The sequence below is a fragment of the Balaenoptera acutorostrata genome, chromosome X (assembly GCF_949987535.1).
Source record: "Balaenoptera acutorostrata chromosome X, mBalAcu1.1, whole genome shotgun sequence".
NCBI lineage: Eukaryota > Metazoa > Chordata > Mammalia > Artiodactyla > Balaenopteridae > Balaenoptera > Balaenoptera acutorostrata.
In genome coordinates this window covers 132,455,544-132,475,306 of record NC_080085.1, presented here as the reverse complement: position 1 = coordinate 132,475,306, position 19,763 = coordinate 132,455,544, and the positions used below count along the sequence as shown (strand labels likewise).

Here is a 19,763-nt window from a genome sequence, read left to right as displayed (position 1 = left end):
AGTTGCTACAAGCGGGGGCCACTCTTCATCGCAGTGCGCGGGCTTCTCACTGCCGCGGCCTCTCTTGTTGCCGAGCACAGGCTCCAGACGCGCAGGCTCAGTAGTTGTGGCTCACGGGCCTAGTTGCTCCGTGGCATGTGGGATCTTCCCAGACCAGGGCTCGAATCCGTTTCCCCTGCATTGGCAGGCAGATTCTCAACCACTGCGCCACCAGGGAAGCCCGGCTGTTAATTTTAGTACATCTAATTTACTAGTTATAAAATTTTATTCACTTGCTATTTTAATTATCATTTTATAAGTAACTTGTGGGATTGAATATTTTGCCATATGTACTACTTTTCTTTCCTCTGCTCACAAATTTTCTATTTGTTTGCTTTCCTAATTTTTGTCTATGTGTAATCTTGCTTTTTGATGGAAATCTTCAAACGTTAAATTTTTGTGAGCAAAAAAAAAAAAAAAAATACTGGGTCTTCCAATCCATGAACATGATACATTTCTCCATTAATATTTGTTTTAAGTTCTCTTATTAATAGGTTTTAGTTTTCACTGTAAATGTTTTGCATGTATTTTATTAAATGCATCACTAAGTATTTCATGTTTTAGGATACTATTATAAATGATAGTGATTTTTAAATTTCACGTTTCTTTCTTTGTAGATTGCTTAGGATTTTCTACATACACAAACATGTCATCTCTGAATAAAGAGAATTCTATTTTTTCCAATCTGTATAACTTTTATTTCTCTTTCTTGTCTAGTGCACTGCCTAGGATTTCCAGGACAATACTTAATATAAGTGGTGAACATCCATACCTTATTCTCAAATTCAGGGGAGGGGAATTATATTTTCCTCCATTATCATTTTAGCTGTAGGATTTTTGTAGATTGCCTTTATCAGATTAAGAAAGTTTCTTTCTAGTCCTAGTTTTCTGAGAGTTTTTATCATAGTGGTTGTTGAATGTTGTCAAATGCTTTTTCTGCATCTATTGAAATGATCACATGGTTTTTCTCCTTTATTTTGTTAATATGATGAATAACTCTTGATTGATTTTTCAATGCAAACCCAATCTTTCATTCTTGGGATAAATCTCACTTGGTCATAATGGATCGTCCTCTTTATATATTGCTGGATTAAACTTGCTAATATTTAAGTTTTTTGTGTGTAAGTTAATGAAGGATATTGGTCTATGGTTTTCTTTTCTTGCAATGTCTTCATCTGGTTTGGGTATTTTGTAATGCTGGCCTCATAAAATGATTTGAGAAGTGTTTTCCCTCCTCTACTTTCTGAAAGAGTTTGTATAAGATTGTGTGCCACTAGTAAAGTCATAGGGGCCTGGAGTTTTCTGTTCCATTTCTTTCATAGATTTAGGGATATTCAGGTTTTCCACTTCTTCTTGAGTTAGTTTTGGTGATTTGTGTCATTCAAGGAATTTGTCCATCTCATCTAAATTGGCAAATTTATTCACAAATATTTTTCCTAACAATCCCTGGTTACAGTTTTTATCAGTTTTATTGGTATTTTTAAAAGCTTTCAGTTTCATGGATTTTTCTCTATCATTTATTTGTTCATTTTACATTTTATTCATATCTGCTCTTCGTTATTTCTTTCCTACTGCTTATTTAGGTTAAATTTAAAATTAAAATTTGCTCTTCTATGTCTGATTTTCTGCAATATCGTTCTGTTACTTAAGATAAGTTTCCTCTTGATTGCTACTTTACTTCTCCTTTCTTTTCTGTGAGTTTTGTTTCATACATTTTGAAGCTTTGTTATTATGACTTCTTCATGAAATAATCCCTTTATCATTAGCAAATGTCCTCCATCCCATCATATTCCTTATCGTAAAGTCTACTCTGCCTGCTATTAATATAGCTACTCAAACTTTCTTATTATTTGAGTTTGCATGGTATGTCTTCAGACATCTTTTTACTGTTACCAGACGTATATCTTTATGTTTAAAGTGGGTTTCTTATGCTTAGCATATGTTTTGTTTTGCCTTTTTATCCACTTTGACAATCTCTGCTTTTTAACTGAAGCATTTTTTTAACTGAAGACCATTTACCATTAATGTAATTAGTGATATGGTTCAGTTTAAATCTACCATCCTGCACTTTATTTTCTGTTTGTCCCATGTGTTCTGTGTTCCTCGTTCCATCTTTTCATGACTTCTTTTAGATTGAATAAATTTTAGCATTCAATTTTATCCTCACTATATCTTTTTTTAGATCTAGGGTTTCTAATACACATTTTACCTTATTATTGACTACCTTCAAATGGTTTAAAATCATTCCACATATCATGTAAGAACATTACAACAATATACTTCCAATTACCCACTCATGTCCTTTGTACTATTGTTGTCATACATTTTATTTCTACATTGGTTATAAACCGCACACTATGCTGTTAATATTTTTGCTTAAACGGTTTGCTATGATTGAAAGAGATATTAAAATGAGAAAAATTTATATTTACCTACATATTTTCCATTTCTGGAACTCGTCATTTATTCATGTAGATCCAAATTTCCATCTGGTGTCATCCTTCCTTGAGGAGAACTGTCTTTAACATTTCTTGTAGTGCAGGTTTTCTGCTGACAATAATTCAGCTTTTATATGTCTGAAAAAAGTCTTTAATTTGCTTTCTTCTTTATTGTGGCAAAATTGACATACCATAAAATAAACCCTTTTAAAGTAAACAATTTAGCGGCATTTAGTACACTCACATGTAAAAGGATTGCCAAGTACTGAGATGAAGAGCAGCTGGAGAAGTTAGCCTTGGATAGAAGGGCAGAGCCCTCTTCTGCCAAGGCAGGAAATAGGTAAGGATGTTTGCTGCTGTAGGTAGGTCTGAAGATGTGACATGGGACAAGATGCTGACGAAACTCTTGTCTGATGATCAGAGAGGAAAGGAGAGGGCATATCACAGAGGGCCTGCTAGCCCATGAGGAGGACTTTGGCTTTGACTCTGAGTGAGATGGGAGGCACTGAAAGGTTCAGCGCAAGAGAAGGAGGGACCTGATCTTGACCTCATCACTGATCCTGAGTAGGGGTTCTGTTGGGTTGGTGATGGGGCAATTTCAGGTAATTACAAGATACAGGGCCACTTATTCAGGTAGAAGTTTCTGAGGGACTGACTTTGATATTCTCATAGGATGTGCATACACTGTGACTTCAAGGTCTGTGCACCTCCTCCTGGTGTGAGGGCTGATGGGGTTTCCATTCTCCTGGCCTCTACTTTACCACTGGTCTCCTGAGCTTAATTTCATTCTTCCAATTCTGAGTTTTATTCCCTTAAGCCTGAAACCTGCCTTCTTTTTCTCTGTCCCTCACCACCACTCCCTTTTGTAAATTGAAACTCCAAACTTAAACCCTCATCTGACTCTGAGTTGGACTCTACAGGTGCAAGTTTCTGTGCGTGGTTTCATGCAGCTGGGGAATGGGACACTGAGGAGTTGAGGCATTTGCTCTTCGCCATCTTTCTGCTGGTCTACATAGTGGCTGTGGCTGGGAACTTCCGACTCCACACCCCCATGTATTTCTTCCTGGCCAACCTCTCGCTGCTGGATACTGCCTATATGTCCAACACGGTGCCTCAGATTCTAGCACATCTGCTGGCACCAGTGTGGGTCATGCCCTGTCATGCTTGTCTTACCTGGATATTCTTTCTCCACTTCCTGGCTCCCTGGGAGTGCTTCCTGCTCACAGCCATGGCCTATGACCACTACGCAGCCATCTGCCAGCCACTGCACTACCTAGTCCTCATGGGCCAAAGGACCCAGACAGGACTGCCTTCAATCTCCTGCCTGCTTGCTTTGACCAATGCACTCACCCACACCATCCTTGCAGCTCTACTCAAGTTCTGTGGACCCTGCCTTATCACCCACTACTTTTGTGACCTCCCTCCACTGCTCAAACTCTCTTGCTCCACCACGTGGGCCAATGAACTTGCCCTGTTCTTCTTCAGTTTTCTGGTGGCTCTTGCACCCTGTGCCCTGGTTGTGATCTCCTATATACATGTTGTCGCTGCGGTTTTCAGGATTCACTCTGCTGAGGGCCGAAGAAAAGCCTTTTCTACCCATGGCGCTCACATCACCATGGTCTGTATTTTCTACATCACTTCAGTCCTCCGCTGCATCCTTCCCAGCTCTGCACACTCTGGCTTGAGAGACCGGGTTCTTTCTGTGCTGTATGTGGTCCTCGCTCCCATGCTCAACCCCATCGTCTACGGCATATGCGAAACAAGGCCACACTCCTCCAGTGCAGCTGGCACATACCTGATGCTTTGGGAGTGAATCCAACTACATAGGAGTCTGAAATTTAGTGTAGATGGTCCATTTGGTGAATCCTATTTTGTGTGCCAGGTTTTCCTCCATTCTAGCAAAGATCAAATATTTCTGTTGCATTTTTTAATTCTAAAACATTGTTTTTTGTATTTATAGAAATAAAACACTGTCACTGGATAAGTTGTGCAGTTACAGAAGCTCATAAAATGACAAAAAAAATACCCTTCACAATCTCACCACCTACAGAGAACCACTGTGAACATTTTCATGGTTTCCTTCAGGTTTCTTTTTGAACTACAAATGTATGTGCATGTGTATTTAAAGCAGGGAAACAAAACTGGAATCACTGTGTATTTACAGTTCTGGACACTTAGAGATTTTTTATTTTTTTCAACTACAATATATGCTTATTATAAAATCATTTAGGTAGACATTTCTCCAAAGAAGACATGCAGATGACCAACAGGCACATGAAAAGATGCTCAATATCGCTAATTACTAGAGAAATGCAAATCAAAACTACAATGAGGTATCACCTCACACCGGTCAGAATGGCCATCATTAAAAAGTCTACAAATAATAGGGACTTCCCCAGTGGCGCAGTGGTTGAGACTCTGCCTGCCAATGCAGGGGACACGGGTTCAATCACTGGTCCGGAAAGATCCCACATGCCACAGAGCAACCAAGCCCGCGAACCACAACTACTGAGCCCGCGTGCCACAACTACTGAAGCCTGTGCGCCTAGAGCCTGTGCTCCACAACAAGAGAAGCCACCTCAATGAGAAGCCCATGCACTGCAGCGAAGAGTAGCCCCCACTCACCGCAACTAGAGAAAGCCCACGCACAGCAATGGAGACCCAACGCAGCCAAAAAAAAAAAAAAGTCTACAAATAATAAATGCTGGAGAGGGTGTGGAGAAAAAGGAACCCTCCTACACTGTTGGTGGGAATGTAAATTGGTGCAGCCACTATGGAGAACGTATGGAGGTTCCTTAAAAAACTAAAAATCGAACTACCATATGATCCAGCAATCCCACTCCTGGGCATATATCCAGGCAAAACTATGATTCAAAAAGATACATGCACCCGTATGTTCAGAGCAGCACTGTTCACAGTAGCCAAGACATGGAAACGACCTAACTGTCCATTGACAGATAAAGAAGATGTGGTAATATATACAATGGAATATTACTCAGCCATAAAAAAATGAAATAATGCCATTTGCAGCAACATGGATGGACCTACAGATTAGCATACTAAGTGACGTAACACAGAGAAAGACAAATATCATATGATATCAGTTGTATGTGGAGTCTTTAAAAAAATGATATAAATGAACTTATTTACAAAACAGAAATGGACTCACAGCCATAAAAGACAAACTTATGGTTACCAAAGAGGATAGCAGAGGGAGAGGGGGAGAGATAAATTAGGAGTTTGGGATTAACTTGTACACACTACTATATATAAAGTAGATAAACAAGGACCTACTGTATAGTACAGGGAACTATATTCAATATCTTATAATAACCTATAGTGGAAAAGAATATATATATATATATATATATATATATATATATATATATATATAGCAATGTGTGTGTGTAATGGAATCACTTTGCTATACACCTGAAACTAACACAACACTGTAAACGAACTATACTTCAATTTTTTAAATGGTTAAAAAAGATTTTAATGAAATAAAATCATTTATGCTTTACATAAAGGTGCATTATTAGAAAGTTAAAATTTCTCATAGGGGGCTTCCCTGGTGGCACAATGGTTGAGAGTCTGCCTGCCAATGCAGGGGACACGGCTTCGAGCCCTGGTCTGGGAAGATTCCACATGCCGCGGAGCAACTAAGCCCGTGTGCCACAACTGCTGAAGCCCGTGAGCCACAACTACTGAGCCCGTGTGCCACAACTACTGAGCCCGCGTGCCTAGAGCCCATGCTCTGCAACAAGAGAAGCCACCGCAATAAGCCTGTGCACCACAACGAAGAGTGGCCCCTGCTCGCGCAATGCACAGCAATGAAGACCAAACGCAGCCAAAAATAAATAAATAATAAATATATTTTAAAAATTTTTTTCTCATAATGTCTCTGCACTAACCACTATGAGCAGTTTTATGTGTATTCTTCTAGATTTTTTCCTAGGATATGCTAACCTGCATTTACAATATTTTTTTTACATAAATAAGATCATATCAAATACCAATTTGGCTGTTTATAATTATTATTCCATGAATGCCATGTTCTTGTCATTTGTACAATTCCCTATTGGATTGTTTGTCTTTTATGTACTGATTTCTAAGAGTTTTTTGGTTTTTTTTTTTACATTTTAAAGATATTTTCTTTAGTTTACTATTTGTATCACTGATTTTTTCCTAACTTGTTTGTCTTTTCATCTTATTTATGGTGTTTTGTTCCATAACAGAGTTTAACATTTTTGTGTAATTAGACATTGATTTTATTTTATTTTTTTGCCTTCTGCACTTTGTATCCTGCTTTTTTTACTATCTGATTTATAAAGAATTATCCCAATTGATTCCCAATTTGATGCTTTCATGGTGTTTTCTGCCATAAATGCGTTTCACATTTCTTTGTGTTCAGACATTGATTCATATTTATTCATGCATGGCTTTGGGGTTTTGTATCATGCATAAATGTCTTCATCAATGTTTTCTCCTTTCATTTTTACGGTTTCATATTTTCTACTTAATTGTATGCTTTCATTTTTTCCCATTTCAAGTTTAATTCTTTTGGAAATTAATTTTTCTGTAAAAAGTAAAATCTAGACCAGCTTTCTTCTGACTTGTGTAATCCAAGTAATTTCACCATTGTTCTTTATGTACTCTTTCAATTTCGGTTTTACTCTGACTTCTGACTCTTAATTTTACATTTTCTCTCCAGTCACATCTCTGGCTTGGTCCCTTAGACACAACTGCTGGCATCCTGGCTGATAAACCCTACCTTCCTGTGAGAATATGGAACTTGTTTTTTATTTTGCACATCAATTTTGCAGACACATATCTTGGCCTTTCTCCACATATCCTTCACTCTACTACATGGTAGAGTAATGTTCCCTCATTCCCTAACCAGGTAATATGCTATAATTACAGAGACCTGGATAAATATGTCATGCGGGAATGCATAGTTCTTGCAAAATTATGAACTCAACCTGAAAACTCTCTCATCACTAAAATTAGGACTGTGTATATTTACACATGTGTGTATGCAACCCTTTTAAACAAAATATTCACAGCAACATTATTTATAATAGTAAAAAATAGAAAAACTCAAATGTTCAAGTATCCCCAACTCAACAGTCCTCTAATCCATTGTTGCTTTAATCTCCTCTCTCTCATCCCCTTCTTGTCCTCACGTTTCTCCCTGCATTCTTGGGAAGGCAACTTAAGCTGAACCAATCAAATGTCTGTCTGTCTTTCTCTGTCTCTTTCTTCTCCCTCCCGAATCCCAATTTTCTGTACTGAATCCTTCAGGTCACTTCTTCAGAGAGGCCATCCCAGATCACTCAACCCAAATTAGCTGGAAGAACAAATTGCAAGAATAAACAAAGATGGGGGTTAAAATTTGGTGACGATGACATTTCAACTCAATGGAGAAATACAGATTATTCAATAAATAACGTTCCAACACCTGACTAATCTTTGGGGGCAAAACAAAATTAGATCAATATCATTTTTTGCACCCAAATAAATTCCTAGTGGATTAAAATTTTGAAGTACTAGAAGATGTTATGAGTGACAAATTTTACAGTTTTACAGTGGGTAAGTCTTTCTATTGGACATAAACTACAGAAATCATAATGAAAAGATCGATCACTTAAATACATTTTAAAAGTTTTTAAAAACCTTCTATATAGAAAAGAACTATGACCAAAGTTAAAATGAAGCAATGAGGAAGGAAAGTATTTTCAAATTATAGCAAAGATTTGATATCTTTAACATATAAAGAGCACTCACCACTCAAGTAAAATATGACTATTACAATTAAAAAATAGAAAAAAAGGATATGAAAAGACAGTTCTCAGAAGAGGAGTTACCACTGGCCAGGTGTCATATGAAAGTTGTTAAACCATTTTAGAAATCAAAAGAAAGTGAAACAATATTGAGATATGATTTTGGTTACTATATGGGCAAAGATTTAAAAGATTGAAAATGTCCTGCTTGGTGTGCATTATGGGCTGAATTGGATCCCCCCTTAATTCATATGTTGAAATCCTATTCTCTAATGTGACAGTATTTGGCGATAGGGACTTTAAAGAGGTACTTAAGGTTATATTTATCAGGTCATAAGTGTGGGTACCTAATCCAATAGGACTGGTGTCCTTATAAGAAGAGGAACAAGACACCAAAGAGCTCTCTCTTTCTCTCCCTACACACACACACACACAAAGGACATGTGAGGACACAGCGAGAAGGTGTCTGTCTATAACTCAAGGAGGAGGCCTCACCAGAAACCAACCTGCTGGCACCTTGATCTTGGACTTCAAGTCTCCAGAACTATGGGAAAATAAATTTCTGCTGTTTAAGCCAACTAGTCTGTGGTATTTTATTATTATTTTATTATGGCAGGCTAAGCTGACAAATACAGGGTAGGAAGTAAGAAAATGGACACTTTCATACACAATTGGTTGGAGTTAAATTGATGCAAACTTTTTGGAGGGCAACTTGGTAATACATATCAAACACTTTAAAAAGAGATTACTCTTTGACCCAACAACCCTCCTGCTAAAATCCTATTGTACGTAATGTGTTACACAAAGACAAATGTACCAGGGTATTAATTTCAGCATGGTTTATGATACTGAAAAATTATAAATAGCCTAAAGGCCTATGTACAAGAGATTGGTTAAAATAACTATGGTATACACATTCTGTGGAATATTATACAGCTATTAAAAATAATGTGGAGGGCTTCCCTGGTGGCGCAGTGGTTGAGAATCTGCCTGCCAGTGCAGGGGACACGAGTTCGAGCCCTGGTCTGGGAGGGTCCCACATGCCGTGGAGCGTCTGGGCCCGTGAGCCACAACTACTGAGCCTGCACATCTGGAGCCTGTGCTCTGCAACAGGAGAGGCCGCGATAGTGGGAGGCCTGCGCACTGCGATGAGGAGTGGCCTCCACTTGCCACAACTAGAGAAAGCCCTTGCACAGAAACGAAGACCCAACACAGCCAAAAATAAATAAATAAATAAGTAAAAATGACAAACCTCATGCATTTAAAAAAATAATAATAATAATGTGGAAGGCACAGGCTTCTCCATATCCACTATATGGCCCACTTCTGGGCCAATTTTGGGTGCTCTGTCTGGAAAAGGATGGTCCTTCTCCTTGTCCCTTTCCTCCAGCTGCCCCTTGCAGTCCCTCCCCTCCTTTGACTCATTTGTCTCCTTTTCTACCACAGTATGAGTTGATCAGCAAGGAGCTAATCCCTTAACAAGAAAAGAGGCCTATTTCTCCCTTGAAGTAATAAAGGAGGGCCAAGTCCTCAGACCACAGTAGTTAAATACATAAAATTATGATCCCTCAATTCATTAATAGTCAAGACTTTGCTATTGCAAGTGAAAAAAAGTAGAACAGAAACAATCAAAAGTATCCACATTGGCTTAAGCCAAAGGGAGAATTTCTGGGTCTGTGTAACTGAAATGTACAGAGGTAGTTTCTGTCTTCAGGCATGGCTGGATCCAGGATTTGGTTCTCTGAGATGTGTCTTCTTCTTGCTCTAGCTTCCCCTCTGTCCATTACCAGTCTTCCCTCCTGCAGCCCCAAAAGTGTCACTGGTTGGATGGGATCACCACGGCCGGAGGAAAGCAGTGCTCCAATTGGCCAGGCCTGAGCCACATGCCCACCCCTGGAATCAGAGGTGACGTCAACTCTATCAGAACCATAATGACCGAGAGAAAAGGAAAGGGGAGATTTTCTAGCGTGACATGACGATACCAGTACCAAGAGAAGGGAAGCGGATGCTGGGTGACAAAACCCATAGATGTCCTCTACAGTGGTGCAGACTTTTCATCAAATTCAAAATCCATTTCCAATGTTTTAAAGGAACAAGACTAGGAAGGATTATTGCTTAATCTAATAGAACAGTATTTTTATTTTCCCAAAATAAAAATACTTATGTCAGAAGTAATACATACGTGATGAAAATATTTAAACAATACATACGTGTGAAATTTACAAGGTGGAAGTTTCTTTCCCTAATGCTAATGTCTAGAGATGAGCATTCCTGGCAGTGGAGGTGGCTCACTCTAGGTAGTCACTATGCATATCCCCACACATTCACATGGTGGCAGCACACTGTGAGAACAGCACATACCATACAGAGAACATACCGTACCACGCAGAGATTCTCAACTTGTTTTAATCTCTTTCTTAGTACCCAGCTATCTACCTTGCTCTTTCTCTAACTGCCACACGGTTTTCCACTAGGATGGGCTTACTGTAATTTACTGAATCTTTACTCAGTTGAAGTTTTTTTACTCAATGCTATAATTAACATTCTGGTTAATTTTGCCAGAATTTTGTTTGCATATGCAAGAGTTTATCTATGATAGATTCCCAAAGGTGGGCCAAAGGGTAAAAATAGCTTAAACTTCAATATAAAATGCCAAATAAATGTCCCTATAGATTTACTAACACTCAAACTGATAAAGTATAAAAGTCTTTGTTTCTAACAAAAATTGGAGGTTGTTAATTAGTTAAATTATTCCTACACTAAAACCTGCCCTGTTCTCACCAAAAGGAAGACTTGAAAGGATTAAGTTGTTTCCAAGTAACTTAACAGAGTCCCAGAAAAAAGCTCAAGAATATGTTTGGGAACACAAATATCCAGCATCCAAGGTAAAATTTCACCATGTCTGGCATCCAGTATAAAATCACCAGGCATGAAAAGCAGAAGGAAAATCCAATCCCATTAGGAGAGAAATCAATCACAAATAGGCATCCCAATTGGAAAGGAAAAAGTAAAACTATCTTATCTGCAGACCACCTGATCATGTATGTAGAAAATATGATGTAATTCACAGAAGAACTACTAAAACTATAAGCGAATTTAGCGAGGTTGCAGGAAACACTATACATTAGAGGGGGCTAACTCCTCCCCCAAAGACTTAACTAATTGTTCCAAAACTTTTCTTCACTGGTCTGAAACAAGGTCAGTAGGCCACAAAGTTCCAGTTCTAGTGTTTCTGGGTTGTTTGATCTTCTCCTGCAAACTAAGCTTTTTATTTCGGCAGGAATCAGACCTACTGGTACAAGGTGGTGGGCAAACTAGAATTCTGGTGGGAGGGCACACTTTCTGAGCAGCAACCATGTACTGTATACCAACAGCCTTCAAAAATCAATAGAAAAGTACATTTTTACCTCAGTAATTCTACCCTTTGGAATCTACGTTGAGGATATAACCAGTCAGGCAAAGACTTACACAGAAAAATTCCACTGACTCGTTACTTATGATAGGGAAAAATGGAAACGTATTAAATGTTTAACACTTATAATACTTCTTTTATGCAACCCAGTACATGTTTTTGAAGACATTTTAGAAAGAAAAGAAGCTCATATGTTAAATGAAGATAATTCGGGAAAAAAATTGACCATGAACTTGCAAAAATTACATTATATTATTGTTAAATATAAATGCAAGTATAAAAGTAAAAATATTCCAAAAAATACTGATAGTAGTTAACGCTGAGTGACAGGACATAATGCATTTTAATTTTCTTCCATTTTCTAAACTGTCTTCAATTACCTTGTACTACTAGAATACCTGAAGCCCAGAACCTTCCCTTGAAACCAAGGACAAAGGAAGAAACCGCGGAGGCGCAATACCTGAAAACATACTCAGACACGGAATAGTAGTTCAGTTTTATTTTCGGCCATAACAAACATTTCAGCATCCTCCTTCTCCAGCAACAGGGAAACAACAGGGCCAAGAGTGCCCAAGACCAATACAAGCCAACAATCAGGGCCCCATAATAAAGTGGCAACTAGTGTAGGAAACAACGCCCTGGGGAGGGACGCCCCGCCTAGGAAGAGACGCTAGGTTAGTCCTACGCCCCGTTTCCTGGCCCAGGCTTAGTGAAAACGTGGGGCACAAAGCGCTGCATGGTCCGAACCAACAGGGAAGGCTGGTTGAGACAGGAGGTGACGGAAATTCGGAGTCGACCAGGGTCTTCAGCACTCACTGATCTAAAAGGAAATCAAGTTAAATGTGGTAACTGTGTGCCTAATGCTCTGCCCCCTCAGCGGGTGCCGGCTCGCGCGGCGCGCCCATCTGCGTCCTCACACCTCGCCTCTGGGGGTCTCCAATTCACGCTCAGAACGAGCCCGGCCACCTGCCACCGCCCCCCACCGGGGCCCCTCAGAGAACTAACACGGCTAGGGTGCTGCCGCACGCTGCGAGCTCCTTCCACACCGCCCCTCGGTGGGGCTGGGCAGGTGGCGCCGGGGGCCGGCAGGCCCTCTCTGCCTCCACGGGCCACCGGAGGGGCACCGGGAAGGAGCCGGCGGCGGTGCAGTCAAGGACCCGTCTCCCGACCTGGCCTGTGCCGCTCTCACTTGTCTCGGCCCCTCCAGGTCTGCTCCCCTCCCTTTGGGTCCCTCAGGCCGCCTCCCCCCACCACCTCTCCCGGCCCCCACCGGCCCCCGCCGCCCCTCCCCCCAGGCCAGCGCCTCCAACGGTCTTGGTGCCCCTCCCCCACCCCTTCACGTCCCCGGGCTGACCCCCTTCTCCCCCTTCCACTGCCTTCCGAAGGTGCGTCCCCCGGCCTCTCCTCAAACAGGATACAACTGGAAGAGTTGGCTTCCGGGTCCTCTGCCCATGGGCCCGACAAACCCACCCAGCCCTGAGGCGGCGTGCCCACCTGGTCCCAGCACGTCGTCTCCACCTGGTCCCGGCGCGGCGGGTCCAGCCGGTCCCAGCGCGGCATGTCCACCCGGTCCCGGCGCGACGTCTCCACCCGGTCTCAGCACGACATGTCTACCTGGGTGCGGCGCGGGGTGGCCACCGGGCCCTCGGCCGGCGCGGGCACGAGGCCACAGCAACATGCGTCTGAACCCCCGGGGGCAAAGCATCTCCGCTCGGCCCACGAGCACCCATCAGCTGTACGTCCTGTGGACCTCCACCCTGTTCTGCGACACCTCTGGGGGCATCTGGGCCGCCTGCGCCTTCACCACCTCCCGCCACGCAGCTGCCACCGTGGCCACCGCCTTGGCCTGCGGCCTCCATCCTGCCTCAGACTTCGCTTCTGCCCTCCACGCCCAGCACGAGCTTCTTAAGGAACGAGGCCCCCACAGGAAGCTCCGCCCCTCAGCGGGTGACGTTACTGGGGCGCCCAGAGAGCCTGCGCAAACAGGCCCCGCCGCCATTCCCCAGATGTCACGCTTGCGAGGCCTCTGGGCACGTGACTGCTTCCCAGCAAACCGGCAAACAGTAGGCGATCCCCGTGCACCTCTAAGTCTGTGCTGGTTCCAGCCGGGCCACCCTCACGTGTGACCAGCTTGCTGAGCGCAGGTCCCTGTCATCAACTTCTGGAAGGAAGTCGGGCGCCTCTGGGCCAGGCCCGGCCAGCCCTCTGGTCTCCCACACGTAGCTCAAGTCTGCATGTGTGTGCGTGTGCACGCGTGTGTGTGCGTGTGCGTGCATGTGCACGCGTGCGTGTGTCGGGGCCCGGCCCTGGGGGGATGAGGCCAGGGATGCGGAGCGGGCGGTGCCTGCCCGCCTGGGGAGGGAAGCGGGGGACTGCTGCTGGGCCCGCTGGGGACGGCGTGGGGCCGGGCCGCCAGCGGCTCCAAGGCTCCGGGGACACAGACTGCAGCGACTCCAGGCTGCAGGCTTGGCCCGGGCCGGCCAGGTGCATGGGGGAGACCGGCTGGACTCAAGGGCTGCGGCGGCGGGGGCGGCGGGGGGGCGCCACCCCAGGGCCACCCCCAGTCTCCTGGCCCTTTGCTGGCACAGCCCTCAATGGGCTTTCCCTCCCCCAGGAACAAAGTCTTGAGGCTCTCCGGGGGGCTGGAGGTTCCGGGGGCCCTCAACTGGGAGGTGACCCTGTGTCTGCTGGCCTGCTGGGTGCTGGTCTACTTCTGTGTCTGGAAGGGGGTCAAGTCAACAGGAAAGGTACAGCCGGGGTGACGGCAGGGCTGGGGGCAGCACTGCCTGGGGGGGTGTGGGTGTCTGCCAGCGACCACTGCTGCAACGGGAGGAGACTGGACCAGGGCCAGAGCCCGAGGAGGGGCAGGGACTTCAGTCCGGGCCACGTGATCCCCACCCCTTGGCTGGAGAGTCCTCTCCGCCCTGCACCTCCAGGCCCGGCAGCCTTCCCTCCCGAGTGGAGGCGGAGAGGCCCCGGCAGCGTCTAGCCCCTTCCCTGGGGTCGGGGGCCTCCCTGGCTCGCCTTCCCTCCCTTCCAGTTTCTCTCGGTTCTGGCTCTGAGTCAGTTTTTGACCGTCTGGGTAGACCTGGTCTCCGCCTGTCTCTCTCACCTGCCTGTCTGCCCTGGGGGACCCAGCGGGGAGCCTGGACACATCCCTCCCTCAGGGGCTCCCTGTCAGGTTGCGGGGACAACTGTGCGAACAGACACACAATAAGACAGCATGCCGACGTTTGCGGGACACGGCCGGGGCTCTGGAGGGCGGGACCATTCCAGCAGGGTCCGCAGAGCAGCCGCTTGGCCCAGCTTGGGTGGGAGGCAGAGGCCTTTGCTGTCATCTTGATCTTGCCTCTGTCTCTGGCTGGCTGAGTTCTAATCCCCGGCACCAAGGACCCCCACCTCTCTGCAGACGAGGACCTGGAGTCGGGAGGCGTGGGACCTACCCGCGGGCTGCGGCCTCACTCCCTGCCAGGGGAGGGCCCTGCCTCTCCCTCCCTCTGCAGCTGACCTGTGCTTGCCGTGGGGCTGCTGGTGCCCCAGCCAAGCACCCAGCTTCCTTTGGGAGGAGTCGTGGCTCTGATGAGTAGAAGTGGGTGCCGCCGGGTGGCCTCCCTCCTCACCACTGAGCACACCGGCCAGCGGGGGGGGGGGCACCGTGGCCTTCCTGGCAGCCCTGCGCAGGCTGAGGGCGCCTGAGGGGGTGGTGGGTGCCGCAGGACCCCTCTGAGCACCCCCGCCCCCCAGGTCGTGTATTTCACCGCTACATTCCCCTACGTGGTCCTTGTCGTGCTGCTGGTGCGTGGGGTGCTGCTGCCTGGAGCCTTGGACGGCATCATCTACTATCTCAAGCCTGACTGGTCGAAGCTGGCGTCCCCTCAGGTGAGGCAGAGGTCGGGTGGGGGGACACGGTGCGGGAGCAGGCCAGCCTAGCAGGGCTCCTCACACCTGCTCTCCCCTCGCTCACCTCCAGGTATGGATAGATGCCGGGACCCAGATTTTCTTTTCTTACGCCATTGGCCTGGGGGCCCTCACGGCCCTGGGCAGCTACAATCGCTTCAACAACAACTGCTACAAGTAGGCACTACAGCCCTGCCACCCCTGCCCTGCCTGCCCGTGGGCAGCAGGCAGTCTCACCAGCCCACACGGTCCCCTCTGCCCCCAGGGATGCCATCATCCTCGCACTCATCAACAGCGGGACCAGCTTCTTTGCTGGCTTCGTGGTCTTCTCCATCCTGGGCTTCATGGCCACAGAGCAGGGCGTGCATATCTCCAAGGTGGCGGAATCAGGTAAAGACCCCCAGGCCCCAGCCCGGCCTCCGGAGCAGCGGCAGCTGCTGTCGTAACGTGCCGCGTACACGAACGCACACAGAGCGATGTTCTGAGACATGAGAGCAATTCAAACTCCATTTGTCACATCACCCTGGGCCAGGAGGCCTGGCTGAGCAGCTGCGAGGCACAGCTGCTCAGCCGTCTCAGGCCAGGCCACGTGGAGCCCCGAGCCCCCATCCATCTGTAGCCAGGGGCCTCGGGGTATGTCCTCACGCTTGCCTGAGTGTTGTAGAGGGAAAGGTCGGCCTTTTCTGGGTCAGTGGTGATCTGTGGTCACAGTAGCTGCTGGAACCCAGGTCCAGAAGGCTGAGCCAGCACGCCACTCTTATGGGTAGAGGTCTACCAAGGGCTCGCGGGAACCTTCCAGCCCCTGGTATGGCATGCGCGTGCGCGCGCGCGCGCACACACACACACACACACACACACACACACGAGGGCTCGAGTGGTCCGGCAGTGTCCTGACACAAGTGGAAAGGCCCTTGGCCACAGGGTGCCCTGGCATCGTCCATTACGCTGGTACTGTGGTGCAGGGTGGAGGGGGACAGGATGTGGGTGGGGGGCTCCAGGTGTCCACACCCCGCCCCTTCCCCCTCAGGGCCTGGCCTGGCTTTCATCGCCTATCCCCGGGCCGTCACGCTGATGCCTGTGGCCCCGCTCTGGGCTGCCCTGTTCTTCTTCATGCTGCTGCTGCTCGGCCTCGACAGCCAGGTTTGCAAAAGGGGGGGCAGAATAGAGGGGGCTGGGAGGTGGGGGGGGCGGGGGCTGGTGCGCAGAGGGCACCCTGGGCGACGGGAGATGGCAGGTGGGGGGGGAGGGGCACGGCCTGAGTTGCCCGGCCACAGTTTGTAGGTGTGGAAGGCTTCATCACCGGCCTGCTGGACCTCCTCCCGGCCTCCTACTACTTCCGTTTCCAAAGAGAGATCTCCGTGGCCCTCTGCTGCGCCCTCTGCTTTGTCATTGACCTCTCCATGGTGACCGATGTGAGTGGGGGCAGGGTGAGGGAGGCCCCTGGCCTCAGGCTGCCGGCTGCCACCTTCCCTGACCTGGCCCCATCCCCAGGGCGGGATGTATGTCTTCCAGCTGTTTGACTACTACTCAGCCAGCGGCACCACCCTGCTCTGGCAGGCCTTCTGGGAGTGCGTGGTGATCGCCTGGGTGTACGGTAGGTCTGGGCCAACAGGCAAGCCGGGGGTGCGGCGCGGTCGGGGGGCCGCGTCTCTAGCTCCGGCCCTCCGGCCTCACGTTACCCCAGGAGCCGACCGCTTCATGGACGACGTGGCCTGCATGATCGGGTACCGACCTTGCCCCTGGATGAAATGGTGCTGGTCTTTCTTCACCCCGCTGGTGTGCATGGTAAGGGCCGGGAGAGGCTGGGCAGGGCGAGGGACTCCAAGGGCCTGCAGCGGTGGCTGCCGGCTGAGCGCGCGAGGCTTCTCGCCCGCAGGGCATCTTCATCTTCAACACGGTGTACTACAAGCCGCTGGTCTACAACAACACCTACGTGTACCCATGGTGGGGCGAGGCCGTGGGCTGGGGCTTCGCGCTCTCCTCCATGCTGTGTGTGCCCCTCCACCTCCTGGGCTGCCTCCTCAAGGCCAAGGGGACCGTGGCTGAGGTCAGTTCCCTGCGCCCCGTCTCCCGCACACCATCCCTCCCTCCCGTTGGGTGTGGACATGACCTCCAGAGCGCCCTGCCCCTTCTCCCACCCACCCGCCGGGACAGACCCGTTGTGCCCGGAGCCTCTGGGCCAGCTCGGAGGGGGGTGTACGGGAGGAGAGTTGGCCCTCCAGGGCCTCGCTCGGGTGGTGGCGGCGGAGGAGAGGCCTGTCCCTAGCCTCCATTCTAGCAGCCACCCAGCCCTCCACTGAACCCTATTTCCCTAGCGTAGGGAGCGGGGCCTGGTCAGGAGGGGCGCGGCCCCGGGCCGCAAGTTGGTGGCAGGCGGCGGGAAGTGGAGAGAGGCCAGGGACAAGCAGGTGCCCCTCCCCAGGGACTCAACGTGTCCCTCTCTCCCGCAGCGCTGGCAGCACCTGACACAGCCCGTATGGGGTCTCCACCACTTGGAGTACAGAGCTCAGGACTCGGATGTCAGGGGCCTGACCACCCTGACCCCAGTGTCTGAGAGCAGCAAGGTGGTGGTGGTGGAGAGCGTCATGTGACAGGTGCCCCGGCTCACATCACCAGCTCACCCTCTCATAGCCATAGCAGCCCCTGCTCTAGCCCCCCACCCCCCCAGGGGGCTTGCCTTTCCCTGCCACCTACGGGGTCTGCCGGGGGGGGGGAGGGGAGGAAGCACCAGAGTGCTTATAACTAAAATAACTTTTTCCATTTTTAATAAAATGCCAAAAATATCACAACCCACCAAAAATAGATGCCTCCCCCACCCCCCTTAACCAAGCTGGTGCACACGCTGCTTCTTCCCAGGCCCTGCCACCCGCCCTCCAGTGCCCGCTACAGTCACGTCTCACCTGACCCCACCAGGCCCTGCCTGCCTCTCTCCAGGCTCTGCCCAGCACACCCTTGGGTGGCCCCTCACCCCAGGGGCAGCAGTGGCAGCTCGGGAAACAGGGGGACTGGAGAGCGGAGGGGGCAGGTGAGGGAGGGGCAGCAGAACCAAGGCGAATGAATATTTCAGCTGGGCTAGACCCCTCTCCCCATCCCTACTCTAGAAGCTTAGAGAGCCAGCCAGCAAGGGAACCTTCAGTTCCTGAGCCAATTGCCACCAATATCAGTTGTGTGAGCTTGAGTGCATGTGTGCGTGAGTTCATAGGGTATAGACATAGATCTCTATTTCTCAGCCAAGGTGAATACCAGGTGTAAATCGTGCCTGTGGGCAAATGAGGCTTGTATTTTGCACATTTTATAAAAACTTGAGATTTCTGCTTGTATATTTCTAAGAGAAACACCCCAACGTCCCTCTCCTTGCCGCGCCCCATCCCTTTCAGCCCCTCTTACACCTCTGCCCCAGCCAAGGAGTGTGAATTTATAGATCTCATTTTCATAGGCAAAACAGAAGCTTCAAGCTGTCGAGTGTGTGAGTCTGTCGTGTGGGTATGCACGTGTAGTCCCTGGCCCCAGACTGGGGTGGAAAAGTGCATGGCGGGGACCTCAGTGGGTGTCCGCACACTCCCCGCTCTGCCCACAGGTCGGCAGGGTGAGCCGACGCAGGGCTCTGCAGGGGGATCCGGACCTGGGGCCGCCCACCCGGCATGCTCAGGCTGGCCCACACCCTGCGCCCTGGGCCGGGCGCCCCCGCGGCAGGGATCTGAGGTGGGCCTCCGTCCCCCGCCCCAGGGATCCTGCGCGCGGCTCCCACCTGCGAGCTTAAGGCTGACGCGCTTTCCACGTCTCAAGTCCTCCGCGTAGCAGCTTCACTTAACCCACGTCTGTGTCACGTCCGATCCCGAGACAGCCGAGGGGGCCCTAGAAAGGCTTCCCTCACACCCTGACGTGGGCTGGAGGGGTGGGGGGCGGGTGAGGGCGGCGGTCCAGCGGGGACACCCTTACTGTGCTCAAAAGCCGCTGCAAACATAGCAATAAAAACATGTCATTTTCCAAAGCTGCCTCCTGCTCCCCCTCTGTTTGTCAGGTGCCGGGGTTGCGGGTGGAGGCCTCCCCACCTCGAGCAGCTTCCTTGGGCAAGTATTCGCCCTGAGGGTCTCTGCACCCGGCACTGTTCTGGGAACTTGGAACGGAGCAGGGAAGGAAGGCGGCAGGAAGCCTTTTCCCCACGGAGCTGACATACTTGGGGAGCAAGGATAA

General features: G+C 48.6%; 2 protein-coding genes across 2 annotated transcripts; both read left to right on the top strand.

The window, feature by feature from the left end:
* The first annotated feature begins 2,823 nt into the window (after nucleotides 1-2,823).
* Nucleotides 2,824-4,290, top strand: LOC102997335 (olfactory receptor 3A3-like). The gene is made up of 2 exons (XM_057537724.1): nucleotides 2,824-2,839; nucleotides 3,398-4,290. The coding sequence occupies exons 1-2, from the start codon at nucleotides 2,824-2,826 to the stop codon at nucleotides 4,288-4,290; spliced, it is 909 nt and encodes a 302-aa protein (XP_057393707.1).
* A 9,961-nt stretch (nucleotides 4,291-14,251) lies between these two features.
* LOC103017655 (sodium- and chloride-dependent creatine transporter 1) lies at nucleotides 14,252-19,550 on the top strand. Its single transcript, XM_007198721.3, has 10 exons — nucleotides 14,252-14,419; nucleotides 15,417-15,551; nucleotides 15,643-15,746; nucleotides 15,835-15,959; nucleotides 16,597-16,709; nucleotides 16,844-16,981; nucleotides 17,061-17,163; nucleotides 17,254-17,354; nucleotides 17,446-17,616; nucleotides 18,020-19,550. The coding sequence occupies exons 1-10, from the start codon at nucleotides 14,267-14,269 to the stop codon at nucleotides 18,158-18,160; spliced, it is 1,284 nt and encodes a 427-aa protein (XP_007198783.3). The 5' UTR covers nucleotides 14,252-14,266; the 3' UTR covers nucleotides 18,161-19,550.
* The last annotated feature ends 213 nt before the right edge of the window (nucleotides 19,551-19,763 follow it).